The sequence below is a fragment of the Crocodylus siamensis genome, chromosome 4 (genome assembly GCF_052110815.1).
Source record: "Crocodylus siamensis isolate JL-2025a chromosome 4, ASM5211081v1, whole genome shotgun sequence".
Taxonomy (NCBI): Eukaryota; Metazoa; Chordata; order Crocodylia; family Crocodylidae; genus Crocodylus; species Crocodylus siamensis.
The window spans coordinates 42528939-42553281 of NC_143398.1; the positions used below are offsets into that span (position 1 = coordinate 42528939).

Consider the following 24343-nt stretch of genomic DNA (forward strand, 5'->3'; position numbering starts at 1 on the left):
AGGGTATTAAACTACAAAGCTTACATCCTTTTCCACTGCAGAGCTATTAATGCAGTGGGGAAATGGCTCAGAAAACCCTATAGCAATATAATAAAATGTTGATACCTTCTGTCACGGAGTCACAGAGGTGCTCCGTGATTGTGAGGGTGATTGGCAGAGCTGTCAATCACCCAGGCAGCTCAGGTGCCTGGTTGCCAGGACAACCAGGTGGTCACATGGCCAGAAGAGGGCAGGGCCTGGCCTTTATAACTAGCTGAGGCCGGAGCTGGAAACACAGTTCCCTTCTGGCTGCCGCAGGAGCTCTGCGGCTTGAGCTGAGTGGCCTGAGTGGCTGGTTGCAGCCTTACCCCACTAACAGGCTGCGATGATGCAGGGAACAAGATCACCCTGACTCCAGGTAGGACTGAGAGCCCTGGCAGGGCTTGGAGTTATTGTTAGGCGTGTGGAGCCTCTGTTTATGTTGTAGCCAGATGGCTTGAGTATTATGTTGCAGTTTACACCGGAGGACCGGGTGAGGCTGTAGGGGAGCGAGGAGGCCTCAGGCGAGCTCCCCAACAGCTTGGGGGTTCCCAGTGCCCAGTAGGGGCACAGTGTCAGGGGCACGAGCGTCAGTGCTGCAGGGCACCCTATTGCGCCAGGGAGGCGCGGTGTGCGGGGTTACAGACCCCAGCCCATAAGGGCGGTGTTTGGCCCTGGAGCAGGGCAGAGACAGGGCGCAAGAGGAGCGGAGTCAGCCCCGAGAGGGCAAGGCCCCGCGGCGGGGCAGAGACAGGGCGCAAGAGGCACGGAGTCAGCCCCGAGAGGGCAAGGCCCCGGGGCGGGGCAGAGACAGGGCGCAAGAGGCACGGAGTCAGCCCCGAGAGGGCAAGGCCCCGGGGCGGGGCAGAGACGGAGCGCAAGAGGCGCGGAGTCAGCCCTAGAGAGAGGGCAAGGCCCCGGAGCGGGGCAGAGACAGAGCGCAAGAGGCGCGGAGTCAGCCCTAGAGAGAGGGCAAGGCCCCGGAGCGGGGCAGAGACAGGGCGCGGGGCGCGTGGCGTGTCGGCCCCAGAGTGGGGAAGTCCAAAGGGGCGAAGCGCAGGGAGCGCGGTAGAGGCCCCTGAGGGGCGAGGCCCCAGAGAGGGGCCGAATAGCCAGGCCTAGCGAGCCGGCCCTAGGGCGCCGAGACTAGGGCGGCGAGAGCGAGCCGGCCCTAGGGGCGCCGAGACTAGGGCGGCGAGAGCGAGCCGGCCCTAGGGCGCCGAGACTAGGGCGGCGAGAGCGAGCCGGCCCTAGGGCGCCGAGACTAGGGCGGCGAGAGCGAGCCGGCCCTAGGGCGCCGAGACTAGGGCGGCGAGAGCGAGCCGGCCCTAGGGCGCCGAGACTAGGGCGGCGAGAGCGAGCCGGCCCTAGGGCGCCGAGACTAGGGCGGCGGAGAGCGAGCCGGCCCTAGGGCGCCGAGACTAGGGCGGCGAGAGCGAGCCGGCCCTAGGGCGCCGAGACTAGGGCGGCGAGAGCGAGCCGGCCCTAGGGCGCCGAGACTAGGGCGGCGAGAGCGAGCCGGCCCTAGGGCGCCGAGACTAGGGCGGCGAGAGCGAGCCGGCCCTAGGGCGCCGAGACTAGGGCGGCGAGAGCGAGCCGGCCCTAGGGCGCCGAGACTAGGGCGGCGAGAGCGAGCCGGCCCTAGGGCGCCGAGACTAGGGCGGCGAGAGCGAGCCGGCCCTAGGGCGCCGAGACTAGGGCGGCGAGAGCGAGCCGGCCCTAGGGCGCCGAGACTAGGGCGGCGAGAGAGCGAGCCGGCCCCTAGGGCCGCCGAGGACTAGGGCGGCGAGAGCGAGCCGGCCCTAGGGCGCCGAGACTAGGGCGGCGAGAGAGCGAGCCGGCCCTAGGGGGGGCGACCCGAGCGCGGCGGCGAGAGCGAGCCGGCCCTAGGGGGGCGACCCGAGCGCGGGCGGCGGAGAGCGAGCCGGCCCTAGGGGGGCGACCCGAGCGCGGCGGCGAGAGCGAGCCGGCCCTAGAGCGCCGAGACTAGGGCGGCGAGAGCGAGCCGGCCCTAGAGCGCCGAGACTAGGGCGGCGAGAGCGAGCCGGCCCTAGGGGGGCGACCCGAGCGGGGCGGCGAGAGCGAGCCGGCCCTAGGGGGGCGACCCGAGCGGGGCGGCGAGAGCGAGCCGGCCCTAGGGGGGCGACCCGAGCGGGGCGGCGAGAGCGAGCCGGCCCTAGGGGGGCGACCCGAGCGGGGCGGCGAGAGCGAGCCGGCCCTAGGGGGGCGACCCGAGCGGGGCGGCGAGAGCGAGCCGGCCCTAGGGGGGCGACCCGAGCGGGGCGGCGAGAGCGAGCCGGCCCTAGGGGGGGGCGACCCGAGCGGGGCGGCGAGAGCGAGCCGGCCCTAGGGGGGCGACCCGAGCGGGGGCGGCGAGAGCGAGCCGGCCCTAGGGGGGCGAGACTAGGGCGGCGAGAGCGAGCCGGCCCTAGGGGGGCGGCCCGAGCGGGGCGGCGAGAGCGAGCCGGCCCTAGGGGGGCGGCCCGAGCGGGGGGCGGCGAGAGCGAGCCAGCCCTAGGGGGGCGGCCCGAGCGGGGCGGCGAGAGCGAGCCGGCCCTAGGGGGGCGGCCCGAGCGGGGCGGCGAGAGCGAGCCGGCCCTAGAGCGCCGAGACTAGGGCGGCGAGAGCGAGCCGGCCCTAGGGGGGCGGCCCGAGCGGGGCGGCGAGGAGCGAGCCGGCCCTAGGGGGGCGGCCCGAGCGGGGCGGCGAGAGCGAGCCGGCCCTAGGGCGCCGAGACTAGGGCGGTGAGAGCGAGCCGGCCCTAGGGGGGCGGCCCGAGCGGGGCGGCGAGAGAGCGAGCCGGCCCTAGGGCGCCGAGACTAGGGCGGCGAGAGCGAGCGAGCCGGCCCTAGGGGGGCGGCCCGAGCGGGGCGGCGAGAGCGAGCGAGCCGGCCCTAGGGGGGCGGCCCGAGCGGGGCGGCGAGAGCGAGCGAGCCGGCCCTAGGGGGGCGGCCCGAGCGGGGCGGCGAGAGCGAGCCGGCCCTAGGGCGCCGAGACTAGGGCGGCGAGAGCGAGCGAGCCGGCCCTAGGGGGGCGGCCCGAGCGGGGCGGCGAGAGCGAGCGAGCCGGCCCTAGGGGGGCGGCCCGAGCGGGGCGGCGAGAGCGAGCGAGCCGGCCCTAGGGGGGCGGCCCGAGCGGGGCGGCGAGAGCGAGCGAGCCGGCCCTAGGGGGGCGGCCCGAGCGGGGCGGCGAGAGCGAGCGAGCCGGCCCTAGGGGGGCGGCCCGAGCGGGGCGGCGAGAGAGCGAGCGAGCCGGCCCTAGGGGGGCGGCCCGAGCGGGGCGGCGAGAGCGAGCCGGCCCTAGGGCGCCGAGACTAGGGCGGCGAGAGCGAGCGAGCCGGCCCTAGGGCGCCGAGACTAGGGCGGCGAGAGCGAGCGAGCCGGCCCTAGGGCGCCGAGACTAGGGCGGCGAGAGCGAGCGAGCCGGCCCTAGGGCGCCGAGACTAGGGCGGCGAGAGCGAGCGAGCCGGCCCTAGGGGGGGCGGCCCGAGCGGGGCGGCGAGAGCGAGCGAGCCGGCCCTAGGGGGGCGGCCCGAGCGGGGCGGCGAGCGAGCGAGCCGGCCCTAGGGCGCCGAGACTAGGGCGGCGAGAGCGAGCGAGCCGGCCCTAGGGGGGGCGGCCCGAGCGGGGCGGCGAGAGCGAGCGAGCCGGCCCTAGGGGGGCGGCCCGAGCGGGGCGGCGAGAGCGAGCCGGCCCTAGGGCGCCGAGACTAGGGCGGCGAGAGCGAGCGAGCCGGCCCTAGGGGGGCGGCCCGAGCGGGGCGGCGAGAGCGAGCGAGCCGGCCCTAGGGGGGCGGCCCGAGCGGGGCGGCGAGCCGAGCCCGAGCGAGCGAGCCGGCCCTAGGGGGGCGGCCGAGCGAGCGGGGCGGCGAGAGCGAGCCGGCCCTAGGGCGCCGAGACTAGGGCGGCGAGAGCGAGCGAGCCGGCCCTAGGGGGGCGGCCCGAGCGGGGCGGCGAGAGCGAGCGAGCCGGCCCTAGGGGGGCGGCCCGAGCGGGGCGGCGAGAGAGCGAGCCGGCCCTAGGGCGCCGAGACTAGGGCGGCGAGAGCGAGCGAGCCGGCCCTAGGGGGGCGACCCGAGCGAGCGGGGCGGCGAGAGCGAGCCGGCCCTAGGGGGGCGACCCGAGCGGGGCGGCGAGAGCGAGCCGGCCCTAGGGGGGCGACCCGAGCGGGGCGGCGAGAGCGAGCCGGCCCTAGGGGGGCGACCCGAGCGGGGCGGGCGAGAGCGAGCCGGCCCTAGGGGGGCGACCCGAGCGGGGCGGCGAGAGAGCGAGCCGGCCCTAGGGGGGCGACCCGAGCGGGGCGGCGAGAGCGAGCCGGCCCTAGGGGGGCGACCCGAGCGGGGCGGCGAGAGCGAGCCGGCCCTAGGGGGGCGAGACTAGGGCGGCGAGAGCGAGCCGGCCCTAGGGGGGCGGCCCGAGCGGGGCGGCGAGCGAGCGAGCCGGCCCTAGGGGGGCGGCCCGAGCGGGGCGGCGAGAGCGAGCCGGCCCTAGCGGGGGGCGGCCCGAGCGGGGCGGCGAGAGCGAGCCGGCCCTAGGGGGGCGGCCCGAGCGGGGCGGCGAGAGCGAGCCGGCCCTAGGGGGGCGGCCCGAGCGGGGCGGCGAGAGCGAGCCGGCCCTAGGGCGCCGAGACTAGGGCGGTGAGAGCGAGCCGGCCCTAGGGGGGCGGCCCGAGCGGGGCGGCGAGAGCGAGCCGGCCCTAGGGCGCCGAGACTAGGGCGGCGAGAGCGAGCGAGCCGGCCCTAGGGCGCCGAGACTAGGGCGGCGAGAGCGAGCGAGCCGGCCCTAGGGGGGCGGCCCGAGCGGGGCGGCGAGAGCGAGCGAGCCGGCCCTAGGGGGGCGGCCCGAGCGGGGCGGCGAGAGCGAGCCGGCCCTAGGGCGCCGAGACTAGGGCGGCGAGAGCGAGCGAGCCGGCCCTAGGGCGCCGAGACTAGGGCGGCGGGAGAGCGAGCGAGCCGGCCCTAGGGGGGCGGCCCGAGCGGGGCGGCGAGAGCGAGCGAGCCGGCCCTAGGGGGGCGGCCCGAGCGGGGCGGCCCGAGCGAGCGAGCCGGCCCTAGGGGGGCGGCCCGAGCGGGGGCGGCCCGAGCGAGCGAGCCGGCCCTAGGGGGGCGGCCCGAGCGGGGCGGCCCGAGCGAGCGAGCCGGCCCTAGGGGGGCGGCCCGAGCGGGGCGGCCCGAGCGAGCGAGCCGGCCCTAGGGGAGCGGCCCGAGCGGGGCGGCCCGAGCGAGCGAGCCGGCCCTAGGGGAGCGAGCCCGAGCGGGGCGGCCCGAGCGAGCGAGCCGGCCCTAGGGGGGCGGCCCGAGCGGGGCGGCGAGAGCGAGCGAGCCGGCCCTAGGGGGGCGGCCCGAGCGGGGGCGGCGAGAGCGAGCGAGCCGGCCCTAGGGGGGCGGCCCGAGCGGGGCGGCGAGAGCGAGCGAGCCGGCCCTAGGGGGGCGGCCCGAGCGGGGCGGCGAGAGCGAGCGAGCCGGCCCTAGGGGGGCGGCCCGAGCGGGGGCGGCGAGAGCGAGCCGGCCCTAGGGCGCCGAGCTAGGGCGGCGAGAGCGAGCCGGCCCTAGGGGGGGCGGCCCGAGCGGGGCGGCGAGAGCGAGCGAGCCGGCCCTAGGGGGGGCGGCCCGAGCGGGGCGGCGAGAGCGAGCGAGCCGGCCCTAGGGGGGCGGCCCGAGCGAGCGGCGGCTAGGGGGGGGCCCGAGCGAGCGAGCCGGCCCTAGGGGGGCGGCCCGAGCGGGGCGGCGAGAGCGAGCGAGCCGGCCCTAGGGGGGCGGCCCGAGCGGAGGGCGGCGAGAGCGAGCGAGCCGGCCCTAGGGGGGCGGCCCGAGCGGGGCGGCGAGAGCGAGCGAGCCGGCCCTAGGGGGGCGGCCCGAGCGGGGCGGCGAGAGCGAGCGAGCCGGCCCTAGGGGGGCGGCCCGAGCGGGGCGGCGAGAGCGAGCGAGCCGGCCCTAGGGGGGCGGCCCGAGCGGGGCGGCGAGAGCGAGCGAGCGGCCCTAGGGGGGCGGCCCGAGCGGGGGCGGCGAGAGCGAGCGAGCCGGCCCTAGCGAGGGGGGCGGCCCGAGCGGGGCGGCGAGAGCGAGCGAGCCGGCCCTAGCGAGCGGGGCGGCGAGAGCGAGCGAGCCGGCCCTTAGGGGGGCGGCCCGAGCGGGGCGGCGAGAGCGAGCGAGCCGGCCCTTAGGGGGGCGGCCCGAGCGGGGCGGCGAGAGCGAGCGAGCCGGCCCTTAGGGGGGCGGCCCGAGCGGGGCGGCGAGAGCGAGCGAGCCGGCCCTTAGGGGGGCGGCCCGAGCGAGCGGGGCGGCGAGAGCGAGCGAGCCGGCCCTTAGGGGGGCGGCCCGAGCGGGGCGGCGAGAGCGAGCGAGCCGGCCCTTAGGGGGGCGGCCCGAGCGGGGCGGCCCTAAGGGCGCCGGCCCTAAGGGCGCCGGCCCGAGCGGGGCGGCCCTAGGGCGCCGGCCCTAAGGGCGCCGGCCCGAGCGGGGCGGCCCTAGGGCGCCGGCCCTAAGGGCGCCGGCCCGAGCGGGGTGGCCCTAAGGGCGCCGGCCCGAGCGGGGCGGCCCTAAGGGCGCCGGCCCTAAGGGCGCCGGCCCGAGCGGGGCGGCCCTAAGGGCGCCGGCCCGAGCGGGGCGGCCCTAAGGGCGCCGGCCCTAAGGGCGCCGGCCCGAGCGGGGCGGCCCTAAGGGCGCCGGCCCTAAGGGCGCCGGCCCGAGCGGGGCGGCCCTAAGGGCGCCGGCCCTAAGGGCGCCGGCCCGAGCGGGGCGGCCCTAAGGGCGCCGAGACTAGGGCGGCAAAAACGCTCCAGTTCCAAGGAGAGCCGGCGATTAGCCAGGCGCCAGCTAGAACCCGGCCCAGGAGCGCCGGTATCAAGCGGCGCTAGCTAGTCGGACCCAGGAGGCGCCAGCAAGTAGCTGGGCGCCAGCGGGACAGGCCCAGGGCGCGGGGAACGGGTGAGATTGGGGGCCCGACCCAAGGAGGCGCCAGGTGGGCGAAGAGCCCCGGTGCCCGAGAGAGAGAACAAGGGCACCCGAGGGGTGAGGGACCGCGCAAGCGTCCCCCAGAACAGCTGCGAGGCTTGGGGCGTGCTGAGGGGGAGGCTTGGAGGCACGCATTGCCCTTAAGGCGGGACACATATAGATACCCCCCGTCTGGAATAGGGACGAACAACAAGACCGTCCATTAGGGAAACTGGCAGCCTCCACATTATATATTTTACCATCAAAGTCGTGGCGGGCGAGGTTCTGAGGGTGCTACGTCACCCTAACGTGATGGTAGGCGGCACTAGGGAGCACACGGCCGCCCCTAGCCGCCACTCCCTCACACCTTCCATCTGAACAGCCTCAGGCAGAACTACAAGTGATGAAGGGATAATCAACAAAGATTTTAGAGGATTTCATAAAGCCCTTTATACTTCAGTATCCACAAAAATGACAGGGGATTGCCTGGGTTTGTTTGTTTGGGCAAGAAAAGTAGTATTGCTCTTGCAGAAGAGAGAAACCCTGGTCTTATATGAAGAAATGGATGAGTTCTGTGGAAAAGGATGTTTTCTTTCTGTCTGTCTCTCTGTTTTTGGAGAGTAACATTTACATTTTAAGATGTGTTCCTATTCTGAAGACACCACATGAAATGGAGTCCGGTGTTTCCACAAATTTTGCACCCTGCATGTATTCAGAACTGTACCTGCTCACTTCACTGACACGTTTTTGCTAGATTCTCCACTTTTAGCCCAGCAGAGACAGCACAGGCTCCACTCTCATCCTTCTTGTGCATTATTCACATAATTATTCACTAAATTCCAAATGGTATAAAGACAATGAGGGATGAAGAGAGCTTCACAGTGTTGAATGAGGACATAATTTGACCTGCAGAACTCTTCTTGCAGTTTATAATGCAGAAAAAGAAAAGAATCCAGTGTGATGCTTAGATCCTAGAATGAGTTTCTGAGATTGTCCATTAGAAAAGATTTAACCTAAAGAAGCTTGATCTGAAATCAGAGGCACAAAAATGAAGAGAAGCCCTTGTACTTAGTGTCACTTTCCCAGCACAGCTATACTTTAAAGCTTGTTTGATTCCAGTGTTAATGGAATCCCTGAATCAAGAGTTACAAGCTGTCACAGTCTTCCACTATGAACAATTCTTTTATCTATCACCAGAAGGCAAAGTATTAACTTCTGTTGCTGTCCATGATATTAACTTCTGTTACTGTTCAGAAAGTATTAACTTCTGTTGCTGTTCAAAAATATGGAAAGAACTGGGGTATTAAGCTGTGGATCTTCAAGGGACTTCAGGAAGAAAGATTTATGGTAAATGTCATTGTTGTTGTTGGCTTATATGGCTGTTATTGATGTGTTGTCAGTGTTGTAGTCTTAGGAGCTGCAGTGCAGGCAAAAGTTGAAGCCAGGAGATCCCAACACCAGTCTTGTCTTAAAAAATTACCACAGGCTCAGTTCAGTGCCAAAGCCTCAGCCCGGTTTATTGTCAACAAAGGATGGCCTTACCACTCTTGTGATCTGACAGACAAGGTGTTAACGCATGTATGTCCATGACCAGGTCCTGGCACAACACTACATAGGGCCCCCCTAGGCCAATACAAAATTCCCACACTTTCCATTTCTTTTATAAAGTGGTCAAAACAAATTATGTATTACATTCTGCCTGTATTTTGAATATCTTAAACCATCCTGTACTATGCTCTTGTTTCACATCCTGTTCTGGGTGTTTTCATTCCAGCCTTATCAGCTTGATACTGGGCAGTCCTACACTTTGTACTGCTATCTCCCCCTCCTATCTTCTGGCAGGAGTCCACATCTGGCCCACATGACAAGTTTTGCATATGTAAGGAGTTCATGCATGGTCAGGTTTGCTGGTCAGGCCTACTCTGGCAAAGCCGTTGTGTGACCAGTATATATTATTGATCAGTGTTCCAGCATAGCCTACAGTAACCTGATAGAGGACAAAGGTTAGAATTAGTTGGACATTCAAGGGCCTGCTATATGGTTGTCCTCGCTGGTGGCAAGGTGGGTTCGTTTCAGTGTAGGCAGTCACGTGTTCTTGCTTCTATTTAAAACCCTCACTATTTCAAAAGTGATTACTTTTAAGATTCCTGATTGTGTCTTAAAGTGTATGAACAGTCATAATCTCTTTTCAGGCACTTAAGTGTAATGGCAATGAAATAACAGTACATTAATCAGAATGCATTGTTGTTAACTGTCATCTGCCATTCAGCAGCACTATCTGTTTGTTCACCTTGGTTGTACTAACAGTGTAATTTTCTGAGTGCCTCATCAACAGCTAATGTGCAACATCCCTTCCACCTTCTCTCTCCATTCTGCTTCATTTAAATTAATTTGGTTGTTCAATTGAGTCCTCTACTGGGGCTACATTCTATTTACACCTGAAGCAAGTGCAAGTTTAAGAGAGGAATTAAAAGTTTTCCTTCTCCTTAGGCTCAGCCTGTACAATCGTCAAACAAAATTGCAGTCCTTAGGCCCAGACAGAGTATTCCTTTGCTATTTCCATAGGGTTATGTATTATCTTATGGTACTGGGAAGATAAAGCAGGCAAAGCTGTGACTGCAGTCTCCTCCTACATGGGCCAGCAGAATTGGGTGTCCATTTTTGGGTTGTGAAGATAGTATGCTGAACCTTGGGCAGATATTGAGTGTTCTGGGCACTTTACCACCTAGCACTATTTCATGTCTCAATAGCCCAGTCAATCACATAGTATTTTCTTGTTTAATACTCTTATTTGGCTCTTGGTAATTGGTATGGGCTAGAACGGAACAAGAAATCAGGAACTGTGTTTTGATGAACTTGCATGTTTTGCTGAAAGTTTTTACTTCAGAAATATTGGGGGGGTGCCTATACATGAGCAGCGAGGCTACTCTGATGTGCTGTAATTACAGACTCAGTTAATTACCATGCTCCAGCAGCCTCCGGCATCTCATGTATCAGCATCCCCACACTTCAAAATGGTGGTGGGGGCACTTTAACTAAAATCTGTCTGACGAGCTTTAGTGAAAGAGATGCTTCAGGTACTTTAATTGGAGGGGCACTAATTAAAGCTGCCCCCCTTCCCAACTCCTGGAGCACGTGTATAAGTGCTCAGGGTTTCCAAGTTCTAGTCTGACTGTTGATCTGTTGATTAGTGATTAGTTTCGTGCAGTGTAAGCAGTGTTCTTGTATCTCTACAGTACCTGCTCTTGTCCAGGAGCTCTTGTCCATGAGTAGGGTTTCTAGCAACTCACAATATATATACTAATAATGGCTGTGTGGTGAGTCACTTCACACGGATATAGAAAAAGGTTCTCAGTGTCCCCCGTTCAGTCCACCTGCCAAGTGTCACATGACTCTCCTGAGGGAACTCCACCTATGCAGAGCGAATTCTGGGCTCTGCTGGATGATGCATGTCACTGAACTGACATGGGCCATTTTAAATAGACAGAGGAGGCCCAACATGCAGTTACTATTATGCCTGTGCAAATAGGGAAGTATTCAATTTGGATTCGGCTGAATCTGCTTTGGAAGATTTGGTGCTGATTCAGAGAGATTTGGCGATTCGGATCAGTTGGGGAGAGGCAGGCACAACCGAGTGGCTGCAGGTTCTCCTGCAGCTCCTTCACAGCCCCAACCTAGTCCCAGCATTTAAAAAAGAAGAAAAAAAAGCCCTGCACTCACTATCTGCAGGAGCAGTGAGTGGGGCCTGTGGGTGTTCATGGCAGAGCCCCCCCCCATGCAGCATGGGGCAGTGGGAGGAAGTGGGGATCACCCCTCCCCCACCTGGCACCCCTGTGGCAGCTGCCCCATAGCGGGTGCAGCGCAGCTCTGAAGAGCGTTGTGCGCTGTCTGGGAGCTGGGGCCACTGAGGCTGAGTGCTGCCGGGCTCCAGCTGAGGTGGAGCTGCCCCAGTTCCCAGACATATCACAGCACCCTGCCAAGCCATGCTGCACCTGCGCCATGGGGCAGTTGCTACATGGGTCCCTGGCAGGGGGGAATCCCTGCTTCCCCCCACTGCCTTGTGGTTGCACCACTGCTGCAACCAGTGAGTGTGGAGCTTTAAAAGAAAAAGAAATAACCCTGCACTCACTGGCTGCAGAAGCAGTGACTGGAGCCTCTGAGGGCTCATGGGAGAGCACCCCCAGCCAGTGCAGGGCAGTGGGGGCTACTGGGGATCACCCCCCTGCCTGGCACCTGCACAGTAGCTGCCCCATGGTGCAGGTGCAACGAAGCTCAGTAAGGCGCTGCACGCTGTCTGGGAGCTGGGGCCACTACGGCTGAGTGCTGCCAGGCTCTGGCTATCACATGGAGCCACCCCAGCCCTCAGCCAGCACACGGTGCCCTGCTGAGCTGCGCTGCACCCGTGCCATGGGGCAGCTGCCATGCAGGTGCCAGGCAGGGGGAGAAGATCCCTGCTGCCCCCCCACTGCCCCATACTGCATGGGAGGGCTCTGCCATGAGCACCCAGAGTGCCCAGCGTCCCCCATCACTGCTACTGGAGCCAGTGAGCATGGGGCTTTTTTATCTTTTTTCTTTTTGTTTTTAAGTGCTGGGAGGCTGGCCAGGCAGGGGTTGGGTCTGGGCAGGGCAGCTATGGGGGCTTCTCCTGCATCTCCTCCAGTTGTGCCTGCCTCTGCCCTGGCAGGAGGAGCTGCAGGGGCCATGCCCTGCTGCCGCTTGCCCAGCCAGCGCAGAGGGAGGTGTGGTGCAGGTGTGGCTCATTCCAGGTGGCAGCAGGGCATAGTCCCCACTCCCAGTGCTGCCATGTCTGCATCAGAGCTGTGGGCGGGGGCTCTGCCCTGCCGCCACTTGTGGGGAAGAAGAGGGGTGGGATGCGGGTGCGGCAGCACTGGGAGCGGGGGCTATGCCATGCTGCTGCTTGCCCCCTTCCACCAGATTGAGCCACACCCACACCCTGCCCCACTACCCTGGCTGGGCAAGTGGCACCAGGGCAGAGCCTCCAAATCAAATCAGCTACTGACGCTTTGCACAGCCCTAGTCATTATTGGCTTATTTATTTTTATTTTATAATATATACAGATGTGCTGCATCAGAACAACATCCTAGACCCTAAAATGTTTACAACTCACAGGTGGGAAGACAGCTTAGACTATCCATATGTGTAGCCACTCTTAACTACTATAGATTGGCCCCTCAGATTTTATACTGCTGTACAGTACTGAAAAATACTGTAGCAAGCGCCAGGCTAAAAAAAGTAAACCAAGTAGGATTAAAGTACTGATCAGTATATAATAAGTAGAAAATATGTACTCTTCAGTTTTCTAAGTTGACACAGAAGATATATTTAATATAAGAATATGGGAATAGCTAAATAAAGCTGAGTAAAGTAATTGTAATAGGATCTGAGCCCACTGAAGCAATAATGCCTGATCATTTTTTTTTCTCAATTTTTTTAAATGTTAAAAATATTTTACAAGATCTTATATTGGGATGATGGAAAAGTACACATACATGCACACACACATAAGAGAGGCATGTACCTGCAGGTATAAAATTAGATATTTGCCTATAAAAATGACCATTGAAAGACTTGAACCAAGGAACACTTGCAAGAATAAACCAAAAGTTATCAAGTTATTCTTATGTGTGTGTGTATGTATACATTTGTGTGTGTGTATATGCGCATATGTGTATAAGTATATAAAATACTTTTAAAATCCCATAAAATTTTTTATTGAATAATAGTACAGCAAAAGCAGTGTTATCCGGCACTTCACCATCTGGAATGCTCCACTAACGGGCATCTGTCAATACAAATCTTCCTTCCGAGGGATGTGGCAAAAGAGAAACTGGAAGTCCCGCTTCTGGTTTTACTGCCTCGAGCTGAGTTCTTCTTCTCAGCTTTTGAAAACAAAAAGGCAGAACTTGTCCCTTTTTCCCAATGTTCCAAAGTGTTTGGATAGTTCAAGCTGAATTTTTTTTTTAATTTGCTGTGGTAGGTTCTTAGGTATTGAAGTCAAGCTGACTTCCCTGCCCCCTACCCTGTTCCCTGGCACACTGACGCCAGGGAGTGAAAGTCCTGGTGCACTGGACGCAGCATATTTGATTAACTGGCATCCCCCATTCCCCATGGATGCCAGATAACAGAGCTTTTACTGTATAAACCTACAGATAGTATCTCACTACTGATGAAAAATTGCATTAGAACAGACCAATGCAGAATAAAATACAATATATATGCTGCTGGCCTGTTGCAAATTAGACAAATAGGGGTTATTATATGAAAGTTTAATCAGTAGCATAATTAGATTTAAAAGTCACTTTGTTTTGAATACTCCTGTGGGGGGAAATTCTAAATGATAAGTAAAACAGCTCATGATGATTTATCCCATCTGCCATTGGTTATTTCACTGATTATTACAACTCTTTCCTATGTCAATTTGATTCTATACTTAGTTCTTTTTTCTTTCTCTCTCTAGATTTCTAATGACCAAGAAGTTCTTTGCAGCCTCTGCTCGAAACTGGTTTACTTTAGAGACTGTTGAAATTGTACAGGACAACGGAAGGGTTGCTAGGTTTAACGTCTCTGTCATCTCTGCTCCTGCAGAGTATTCATTTCATTGTCAGTTGGTGGGAACAAGCAATCTCTACGGTGTAAATCTGATTCCATCCAACAATGAAGCAAAGAGCTGGGACGTTTTCATTTCTGAGTTTCAAGTGAGTACACATTGCCATTTCAGAGGCCATTCCAAGAACCATTACTTGCTATAGTAGATACTCAACAGGATACATTCATAATGCCCCTACTTTAAGTTCAACCCTAAGGGAAAGTTAAAAGAAAGCTGTCCCCTCCCCTGTGGGTGCTATTCAATAAGGGGTAAAGGAAAAGGCAATATCTGAACAATAAGAACATGAAAGCACAACTGTGAACAACAAAACCCTATAACGTCGACCACAAAAAGAGGAAAATAAAACAACAAACGTTAATATATTTAATCAGCCAAAGAAATACTAAGTAGTTCCTTTGCCTGTTTACTGAACTGGGCTGCTATTGGAAACATGGACCTCTTAGGTGGTTGTTTTTATGGGTAGCTTAATGCTGCTTTCTTTGTTTTTATTTGATTTCTTTGCACTTTGTTTATCCAGGAAAGTACAGCTTAGTATGACTGTGTTTTTCAGCAGTACAGAATATCTGAACTCATGGTGAGTTCTGTTGTATAATGCCATAGATCAAAAGCCCAGTACTGTTCCTATTGAAATTAATGGGAGGTTTGCCTTTGACATCACTGGAGGTATAGCTGCAGTTCATATGTTCACAGAGGGAAATCAGTTTCCTCTTTTTCTTCATGCAAATGAGGTACAAATTTCCTGTTCTTATAAGGCATTACTACTGTGTACTTATGCCAGGCATGCAAAAACAATGCTTTATTTTGAGTGTGGTGTTTTCTTATGAGTATATTTACATTTACACCCTAAAAGCATGTTTAAAACTCTATAAAATTGAGTAGATTCTTCCAAAAGAACATTCAAATGCAAGGGATAACTCCAAACTCTATTATATGTATAAAAGCTGAGCTGACTCTGTGATACCTGGATTCTAAAACTCTGTTAGAATTCAGGGTTTGGCTATCTGTACCTGAATCTCAACAGATCTCGGTCCATAGTTGGACTGAACCTCATTGTTGGAAAGCTCATGGGAAAAGTATTGCTGCTAAGATTGCTCCCTGTTGATTCTTATGTCTCCAGCTTCTGCAACTTAGGGATTGTGGCGGGGCTTTTGCTCTCTGCTTTCATTCTGGAACCTAAATGAAGGCACAATATAAAAAACATTAGACAACACAGGAGATGGGGAGTGAGTGAAGTATGGAATGGTAATCCTCTTGTTATTAGTGAATAGAAATGTCTTTGGCACCAGAAACAGCAGCAAGTCCACTCTGTTCATTTACTTTACAGTCAGCTTTTTAAATACAAACACACACACAGCTTTTCTTTCTCTCCAGTCAGAAACTTTGACTCCAGTGCCTGGAAAGCTGGAGCATGTTGCTGGAAAGCAGGTGGCACCTAATTTAGTATTTAGGGTCACTCATGATGCTGTTGGTCAGAAAACCCTGAAGAAATCTTTGTCCAAACAGACAGTGGACAATGAAAGGTTCGAAGTGTGTAATGCGCTTTGATAGCACTAAAGTTCAGGAAAATGGAAGAATCCACTTGTCTTTTCCCAGAATTTCTACACAAGCCTCAAGCTGTTTCCTCCTCAGAGCTGAGAAAGAGGCATTGTTTGTCTGTTGTTAACTTTCTGTTATTGGAATCCAAATTAAGGATGGTGCCAAGAAGACCTATGCATGGACTGTTCTTCCTCCTTTACTTATGCAGCAGTTCTTGCTGCTCTAAGTACCACTTGGGGAAGACTATTTTCTTATATCCTGTCCTAACCCTCAAACAACAGCTTGAAAGGTTATGATGCAATCCCTTCTGTTATACCACCCTCAGAAAAAACAGTCACTACTGAGTTTTGCCTCTTCATTTCTTTCAGCTTGTAGTTATTATTATAGTTTTTATTGCCTTTGGAGCAACTGTTTGTCTGGACCAGCCAGTGCTTCTCTAACTACTCTGTGAATTCACTTGGAGTTTGGAGGATCTATTGGTTTATGTGTATATGATATATACAAGGGTTGAGAACTCCCAGGCTAGGGACAGAAATTGCATAGAAACTGGTATAAATGGAAACTGGTTCAAATCTGTAACATAACAGAAGTTTGGTGCACATAACCCACTTTCAAAATGGCCGAAGCTGATTGAAGATAAACCTGGGTGGATGTAGTATCAGACTTAACTGATTTGGGTTAAGTCAGTTTATTGAGCTTCTATCCCATATATCCTCCAGATTGAAGCTGTCTGCTCCAGAAGCTAGAGGTGTGCTCTAGCTCCCCCTGGCTTCTGGCCTGGGCTATTGCAGGCTCATGGCTGCATTTCTGGAAACAAAAGTTAACGTCTCTTCACTTTGTTTATCTGTTCCATCCACGCAGCTTAAACCAACCTGAAAAGATAGAATCGATTCAGCCTCAAGCCTTTTAACTGTCTATACTTAGCCCCAAGCTCCACAGCAAGAGACAGGGGAAGCAGAGATGTAGAGGAAATGAGTGATGACTGCAGACAAGGGTATAGCCCAGAATCTGATCATTACTGAAGGAAGTCAGAGCCTTCAACACTACCAATCATAAATACCAATAGTGCCAGGATCAGTCAAAGGAATGACTGTTCTAGCCTTTTTTGGTTGCTTTACACCATTACAGCTCCATTACAGCGTAATCTGTGAAATGAAAAGTTTCTTCTTAAGAGCTACCCTTAGACATCTCCTTGTTTCTTTAGTGTACATCATGTTGGTTTGTAGACCCTTTGTTCCAAATACCAGCCCCAAACCCTGGGAACAGGAATCTTAAGATTTTTTAGGGCTAAAATATTTCAAACCGTACTAATTGTATGCCGCCCTTGAGGCTAACCCTCCACAATCAACATAATACTTTTTCCTTAAAGGTTTTGTTAAAGGTCAAATGATGAGAGAATTCCATTCAAAATATAGACAATATAGTTCAATTTTAAAAATAAACAGTAAATACAGAGTAACCTCACTTATAGAAATGATATTAGTCTGTGCTCTAGAATTAAAGCCTACAGAGGGCTGGAATCCTTATCAAAAGACTTTTATATGCATAAAAATAAAGAACAGGGATTATGTATTTTTAACTTTACATAGGCATGTCTGCAGGGAGTCGCATCCTTATCTCCCAGCTGGGATCCAATAACACCCCCACGGAAATGATAACACATCAGAAAAACAATACGAGAATCTGTATATACTACAGCAATTTCCTAAGAGTAGACATGGCATTTTAAGAATGTACAATTAAAGCTTTCACCTCAAAGGTTTGCCAGGCACAACCCTACTTGAATATGGAACAATTGTATTGCACATAATAAAATTCAGTCTTCCTGGCTGTAGTCCTGGCAAATTAACTGTCCTGGTAAAAGCATATCCATCTATTAAATACCTCAGAGAGTTCTTGTAAAAATTGGAACACAGAGGTATTGTTTTACAGAAGCTCAATAGTTTCTGTGAACCAAAATTACATGAAGCATCATCTGCTTTTTTTTTCCCAAATAATCTTTCAGACCATATTGTGTGCCTCCCATTCCAGTTTGGGTCTGATGTCTAAACAGTGGCTTAACAATTTTAGATCCTGGCAAAAATGTATGCATTCACTAAAGCTGTGTACAAACTTGACTGCCCAACCAAAATATTTGTTTTCTATTATTCTGCTTGAATCAGAAATATATCAGTGGATGTACTGAAAATCAATCAGTATTTGCAAATTCTCTTCAAGGATAACATTGGGAAGACTCTCAAATTATAGAAAAAGGTCCAGATCAACTAGCTCCATCAAAATATCTTTACCATCTCTATGGGGCTTAAATAATCCTCATCTACTCTAATTTTGCAGATCATGATGAACAGCGCTAGCCAGCACTTGGATTTGCCATTGTTGTGTTTGAGAGAGAACCATTCTTGTGTCAGAAAGGTCTAAGTAGGTTTTTAATAGAATTTAGCCACCTGAGTTCTAAAGAGCAATGTAAACTGGCCCTTCTCCATGATAGTAGACTGCCCTCCATTTTGGACTGTAAGATTCCCTTAAAACCTGGGCTTCTCTGCACACTCAGAAGTGAGCTAGTTTTATCCCCTAGATGCCTTACCTACCTAAGCTCTGATGTGAACCAATTTTGTACTGGGGATATGCCTAAATTGTTGGAGGGACACAACCTGTTAGGCATGTTCTAAGCATGGCTAACTTATGTCGATGACATACACAAAAAGTGGTGGGGCCTACCTTTTGCCTGGCAAACTAGTGATTAGAGTAACTTCACAGATTCTAGCAGACACATAAGCTCTTGAGGGGGGCAAGAGTTCAGGCACGCTGAACTCCTTTCCTGTTGGCTAGCTCTAACTTTCTTTGGATTTTTGAAAGTGGCTACCCTACCACATTCTCTAACTAGAACGGTCTAAATCTGGTCATGTGGGAGCACTCTCCCGTGCTGATGGGCTTAAAGTGTAGGCATTAGGGGCAGCTATATATGAGCAGCAAGGCCACTTCAATGTGCTATAATTATAGCACATCGGAGCACACTCAATCAATTGAGTCTGCTGGAGTGTGGTAATTACTGCGTTCCAGCAGACTCCAGCATCTCATGTATCAGCGTTCCCACATTAAAAAATGGCAGCGGGGGCACTTTAACTAAAGATTGTTCAATGAACTTTAGTTAAAGCATACCCTCTGCCATTTTCATTTAATGAACTTTGGTTAAAGTGCCCCGCTACTATTTGTCAGCATGGGGATGCTGATACATGAGATGCTCCAGATGTTTTAATTAGCTTAAAGGTCCTTCCACTCCCGAAGCATGTGCATAAACACCCTTGCGTTCTTACATATAATGTGACATCTATCTGTCTATCTAGATACAGATATTGAGACCAAATTGGGTCTGTCATTTTATTTTGCAAGAGAATACTCTGCTAAGCACAAACACTTACAAAACCAGTGGCAATGTGTAGGGGGTACACAGGGGTGTACATGCACCCCCTGAGAACATCAGTGAGCCCCTTGTCAGGCCACGCTCCCTGTTTAGCCAGCAGGCAGGGGGGCAGGCGGGAGCACCAGTGCTCGTGAGTGCTGCCAGCAAAAGCATTTTGGTGAGTGCGATTGATCGCTGGGAGACCCTCCCCCTCTCCCACAGCAGTCAGCATGATTGGGACTCCCTGCCCCCAGTCACTGACTGATGTCGGGGGGGCACCAGTCGCCCATATCCAAAACCCACCAATAGTCTATGTTGCAGACCCTTAACTCAAGCAGTTATTAACAACAATCTAGTTTGCAAAGAGCTGTAACTCAGAGGGGTCTCCTGCTCGGTGGTTCTTCACAGACAAAGATGGTAGGCAGATAACTGCCCACACCAATTGCAGGCCTGCTGGTGACTGATCAGTCCAATTGCAGAGAAGCAAATCCTGCTGCAGTGGTTACACATGTATGGCTGACTGCTGCTCGATGAAGGTGTATTTTTCCTCCTACTCCTCTTCTCCTTGATGCTGGCTCTGCACTGACATTCAAAGAAGGCTGTTGGCTTTTTGATCTGGAGCTGCCAGGCATCATGATCTGTAGCCTGTTTCCCACAATTTGTGGTCAGCACCACAGGCAGAAAATGACCTCTTCAGAGTATCCTCGAAGTGCTTGTGTGGGGCCTCTCTTTTGCATTTCCCCATCGTCAGTTCCCTGTACAGCATGGCCTTTAGTAGGCAGTTGTCATCCATCCAGGCTACATGGCCTCCCCACCACAGATGAGTCTGCAGGACAATTGCTTCGATACTGGTAGTATTAGCTCTTTGTAACACCCCCACGCTGGTGACATAGCCCTGCCAGCAGATCTTGAGAATGGTGAGGAGGCAGCACTGATGAAAGCACTCAAGGAGGTGTACATGGTGGTGATATAAGACCCAAGACTCAGCACTGTACAGTAGGGTGGAGATAACAACAGCTCTGTACACCTTGGCTTTGGTCTATCCCGTAGGTTGTGACTATTCCAGACCTGTTTCTGAGTCTGCTGAAGGCACTGCTAGCTTTTCAGAATCTGTTGTCTACCTTCTTGTCAATCATGGTGTCATACAAGATGACACTCCTCAGGTAGGTGAGCTGCTTAACAGCATTTAGCTTAGTTCCTTCAATAGTCATCTTTGGTGGTACATAAGCATGGCTGATAAAGCTGGAGCTGGCTGATAAAGAACTTCAGTATTCCTCAGACTGTTGGTAAGTCCAAAGAGTGGCCGTGTGCTGCAGATCATGTTGGGTGTGGGCCACCAGGGCACAATCATCTGCAAACAGAACTTCACAGATGAGTTGTTGCAAGGTCTTTGTGTAGGCCTGTAGCTGTCTGAGGTTGAAAAGGTTTCCACCTGCCTGGAAGCAGATGCAGGCACTTTTCTCACCTTCCCCAAGATTGTCCAATGCTTGCTGCAGCATCATGGAAAAGAAAATGGTGAACAAAGTAGGGGCGAGTGCACAGCCTTGCTCAACCCCACTGGAGGTCAGAAAGGGACACAAGAGGTTGCTTTTGTATTTGACTTGTCCACACTGACTGTCATGGAGTTGCCTGACCATAGTGAGAAATTTAGTTGGGCATCCAAGCTTCTCGAGAATCTTCCAGAGACCATTTTGGTTTATGGTATCAAACGCCTCAGTAGGGTCAGTGAAGGTGATGTACAGCCCCTTGTTCTACTCCCGGCACTTTTCCTGTATCTGTCTGAGCACAAATACCATATCTACCATGCCTCTGTTAGCTCTGAAACCATATTGGCTCTCTGGGAAGACCTCTTCTACTATGACGGGCATCAGCCTCTTGAAGAGGATTCTAGCTCAAATCTTCCTGGTGTTGGACAGAAGGGTGATCCCTTGGTAGTTGGAACAGCCTGACGTGTCCCTTTGTTCTTGTAAAGGGTGATGATTACAGTGTCACGCAGATCTTGTGGCATTTTCCCTTGCTCCCAGCAGGCTATAAAGAGTTCATGGAGCTTGGAGGGCAGGGCAGGACTGCTGTATTTCAGGGCTTCAGGTGGAATTCCACCAATTCCAGAGGCTTAGTTGCTTTTTATCTGGTTGATAGCAGTAAAGGTTTTTTCCAGTGTAGGATGCTCATCTAGTTCCCCCTTAACAGGCAGTTTCTTGACTTGGCAGACTGGTATACTATGTGTTCAGCGCTAAAGAGAGTTTCAAAGGGCTCAGACCATCAGTCCATGACAAAGTCTTTGTCTATGCATAGGGTCCAGCTGTCAGAGCTCCTCAGCGGGCTTTGGATCAGGAAGGTGGGGCTGTAGTCAGATTTCAGTGCAAATTTCTTTGGTGGACTCTTTACTCTTACCATCTCAAGTGAATTTGGACTTCAGACTGGGTAATAAACAAAAGGGGAAAAGCCCTTTCTGACTGGCTAGGACTCAAAAACACTTTTCTCTGTGGGAACCTATTTTTACAGCGTCGGCTCCAGCATTGTTCACTTAGCACTGTCAATACGAACAACATGTTGCTACCAGGATATCATGCAATAGTTCAGCGGGAGGCAACTTTTTTGGCAGGCCCTCTGCTGCAAATTAGCCCTGTACCCTCCCAAAGTGTCACTCTTATCCCTTTACTCTGCCCGGTCTGCTGCTCTGCTTTCTGGTCCCAAGTCTGTAATTCTGAAGGATAAGCACACGATAGAAACAGCAAAAAGGGATGCAGTGATTATGTCTTTATTATTCACTGTTTCCATGAACTACTGTAGGGTGGCCAATCTGGCACAAGTGCCGCAAAAGGCATGGGCAGCATTGCATATGTTGAGATAATTATATAAGGGACAAAGTATCTTGTTTTTTTGCTTAATGGTGGGGAGGGTAGTTCACAGCAATATACAGTGTATGCATGTGTCATAAGTCTGGTAATATTTAATATTTTCCTTAAATCCAGTTTCTGGAATTAGGTTTCATTTTAAGGCAAGCTTCTAAATCTTCCTAGGGAAAAGCTGGAAAACAAGTACCTACATACACAAACACCAGATGACAAATTTGCAAAAAAAAAATGACTCAATTTTTAAAATTTACATCTTATGTTGTTTAAACCAGTCTCATAGTTTTGGGTGCCCTGACTTATATTTTTGAACGTTTGGGCTTGACCATTCTGAATCAATTAATCTATATCAGCTAGCTTTAGAACTAGATGTGTTTGTATTCTTTGAAATGTTACCTTTAAAATCTCAGAAACTGGAAGCATAATTTTCTTCTTCTCAGATGAATAGCTCTCATGTACCTGTAGCTCTTGGGAGGTGAAAGGAATTGAAAAATCATTATGCAAGAAGAGTCTGTGATCAAATGCAGTTAAGGCACTCAGTAACTTGTTGGCTGACTGTTTTTTTTAATGAACATGTATATCTTCAAGTAAGAATATGTAATATAAATTCATTTAGGCTTGCCTATCATTTTCTTATTTTTAGATTCAAGGCTTCAGTGTTGAAAACAACCAGTTTTCCTATGCAAGTGACTGTACATCGTTCTTCTCCCCTGGAATTTGGATGGCCTTGGTGACATCAATAATTTTATTATGGATCTTGACCTATGGTATCCACATGATCATGCAGCTCACAACAAACAGTAGATTTGATGATCCCAAAGGGCTAGCTCTGTCAATTCCTCAAACAGAATAGCACTGGTTTACTTTAAAGTGCCTCAACCATTTGCTGTGAATAGCATGAGAGTTTTAGGTTCTTTCCACTTAATAGTACATGTACGTGGAAAATCATTGTTAGAATAGTTTAGTAAAACTACACAAATCTGAGTACTGAAATCTTTCTTGTAAAAATAAATAAATAAAGGGCAACACAATAATTCTGCTGTCTATTACCCATTTGTTAATAATTACTTGAGTTAAAGGTCTGAAACTAATAGTAGCCATGGATCTCACCAGCCACAGAAAAGGTCAGTAAGTAGTGCCAGCATGTTCATTATTACTGTTATATAAAGGATGTCACTAAAGTTCTTTGAGACCTTTTGTTGTTTTTAAAGAATATAAAGGGTCTATGCTGAAACTTCTAAGTTTTTCCATAACTATAAGGAATATCGCAAAGGATGCTAATTAGGCAAGAGACAAAAATATGAAGATGTTAGCAGCAACTTCTGCAGAGACTTTGATGTGGTGGGTGGAGTAACAGCTAGGAAAAGTGGTAGAGGTACAGAAATGAAATGGAAGCCTGTTTTAGAAATCATCTGCACCATTATTCACATTACACTCCAGAGGGGGCAGAAACTACCAAACAGCTACTTGTAAATTACTGCTCAATGGTTAAATGAAAGCAGAAATATTAAACTTCTTCACCATGTTTTAACATGACCAAATGTTCTACTGCAGGCAAGCCCTTAAAGTTAATTTTGAAAAACTTCTTACCTCTCCACCTTTTTAGCTATCCAGCTAATAGTTTGGGATAACCCTGAAGAAAAATGACATAACATTACCAGAAAGTCACTGTGCCAGTGAAATATTTTAGTTTGATCATTCCTATGATGATCCTGATCAGAGGTGTCAAAGTTCTGGCCCATGGAGCTATATCACATAGCCCACAGGGCTCCTAAACGGTCAGTGATTTTTAGGGATGGGATGAGCAGGTGCAGGAGCAGGGCCTAGCACTGAATTCCACTGTACACAGCCCCACTGGGACCCGCATCAATGGTGGAGGATGAGAAACAGCTGTGTTAACCCTATAGTTCCCTGGTACCACTTGCCCTGTTACCACAACTGACAGATCCAGCCTAGGGGACCAAGGCACTTCAACATCACTGATGCAGAGGACTTTAGAAGTCTGAGCCTGTTCAGACTGAATGCATATGCAGGTACCATAAGTACTATATCCTCTCTCCAATCAAGCTGACTACTGACCTAATTCCTAAACTACACAAAAACTCTTTTGTCTTCATTGAAAATGAAGTTCAAGTCCATGTCAAGTTTGATGTCTGAATGCCTAACACAGTGATATTCAAATCAAATCAACCAATTTTTGTTGAAACTTTTCACACAAAGTTCATTTTATTGAACTTATAAAATTGAAATTTATTTTTAAAAAACATTTTGAATTCCGGTAGGCAAAATCAATTAGTGGGTTAGCACTTTCACTTCTGTTTTTGTGATCATTTTGCTATGATTTGTGTAACGGTTGTCAATGGACTTGAAAGATGCTGACTCCCTGTTATATGAATCCAGACTTATGTAACCTTGGCCCATGTATATAAGCCAAGAAATAAAGAACAGTTTCTTACTATCATTTCTGTGTCACAGCTTTATTATTTAGTAGAAGTCAATTATATCTCTTCCAGAAAGGAGATCTGAATCCTTCAGAGTAGATGAACCTAGAAGGGAGAATAAATTGGGGGTGGTGGCATTTGAAAATGTTCCTGGAAGCATTTGGAACCACAGAAAATTTGGAAAATGAAATCTTCCACACTGGTCTGTGGCAGGCATGGGAACTCTATGATACCCTTCTGAGCAGGAGACAAACAAAACTGCAAACTGTTGATAAAACATTGTCAAACAGTGTTCTTTGATCCACTCAAGAAAGTCAAATGAGGACACATTTGCTTTCCAAGAAAATAGCTGGCAAGTGAAACAATTGAGCCATATAAGTAACTTATTTTTGGAAAGGAACTCGTGTGAATATGTATTGAATTTGGAACCTCTTGTTGAAAGCTCTGGAGCAGGAAATGATCTAGGAAGTTAGTCTTTAGAATTGAAATGTCTAGGAATTACAAAGACCACTTCAGAAGAGACCCTGGGTTATG

At 53.2% G+C, this 24343-nt stretch overlaps 1 protein-coding gene across 2 annotated transcripts in view; it reads left to right on the forward strand.

Moving 5' to 3' along the window:
- The window catches only part of LOC149865668 (V-type proton ATPase subunit S1-like), a 100502-nt gene extending 76673 nt beyond the window's left edge, over nucleotides 1–23829 (forward strand). The window contains exons 9-11 of one of the 2 annotated variants that reach the window (XM_090042179.1): nucleotides 13428–13665; nucleotides 19564–19676; nucleotides 22012–23829. In XM_090042179.1, the coding sequence (XP_089898305.1) occupies nucleotides 13428–13665; nucleotides 19564–19676; nucleotides 22012–22102 (442 nt within the window). In that variant the 3' untranslated portion in view covers nucleotides 22103–23829. The remainder of the gene's footprint in view (nucleotides 1–13427; nucleotides 13666–19563; nucleotides 19677–22011) is intronic. The other variant, XM_090042178.1, reaches the window with a different exon arrangement.
- Nucleotides 23830–24343: the final 514 nt, after the last annotated feature.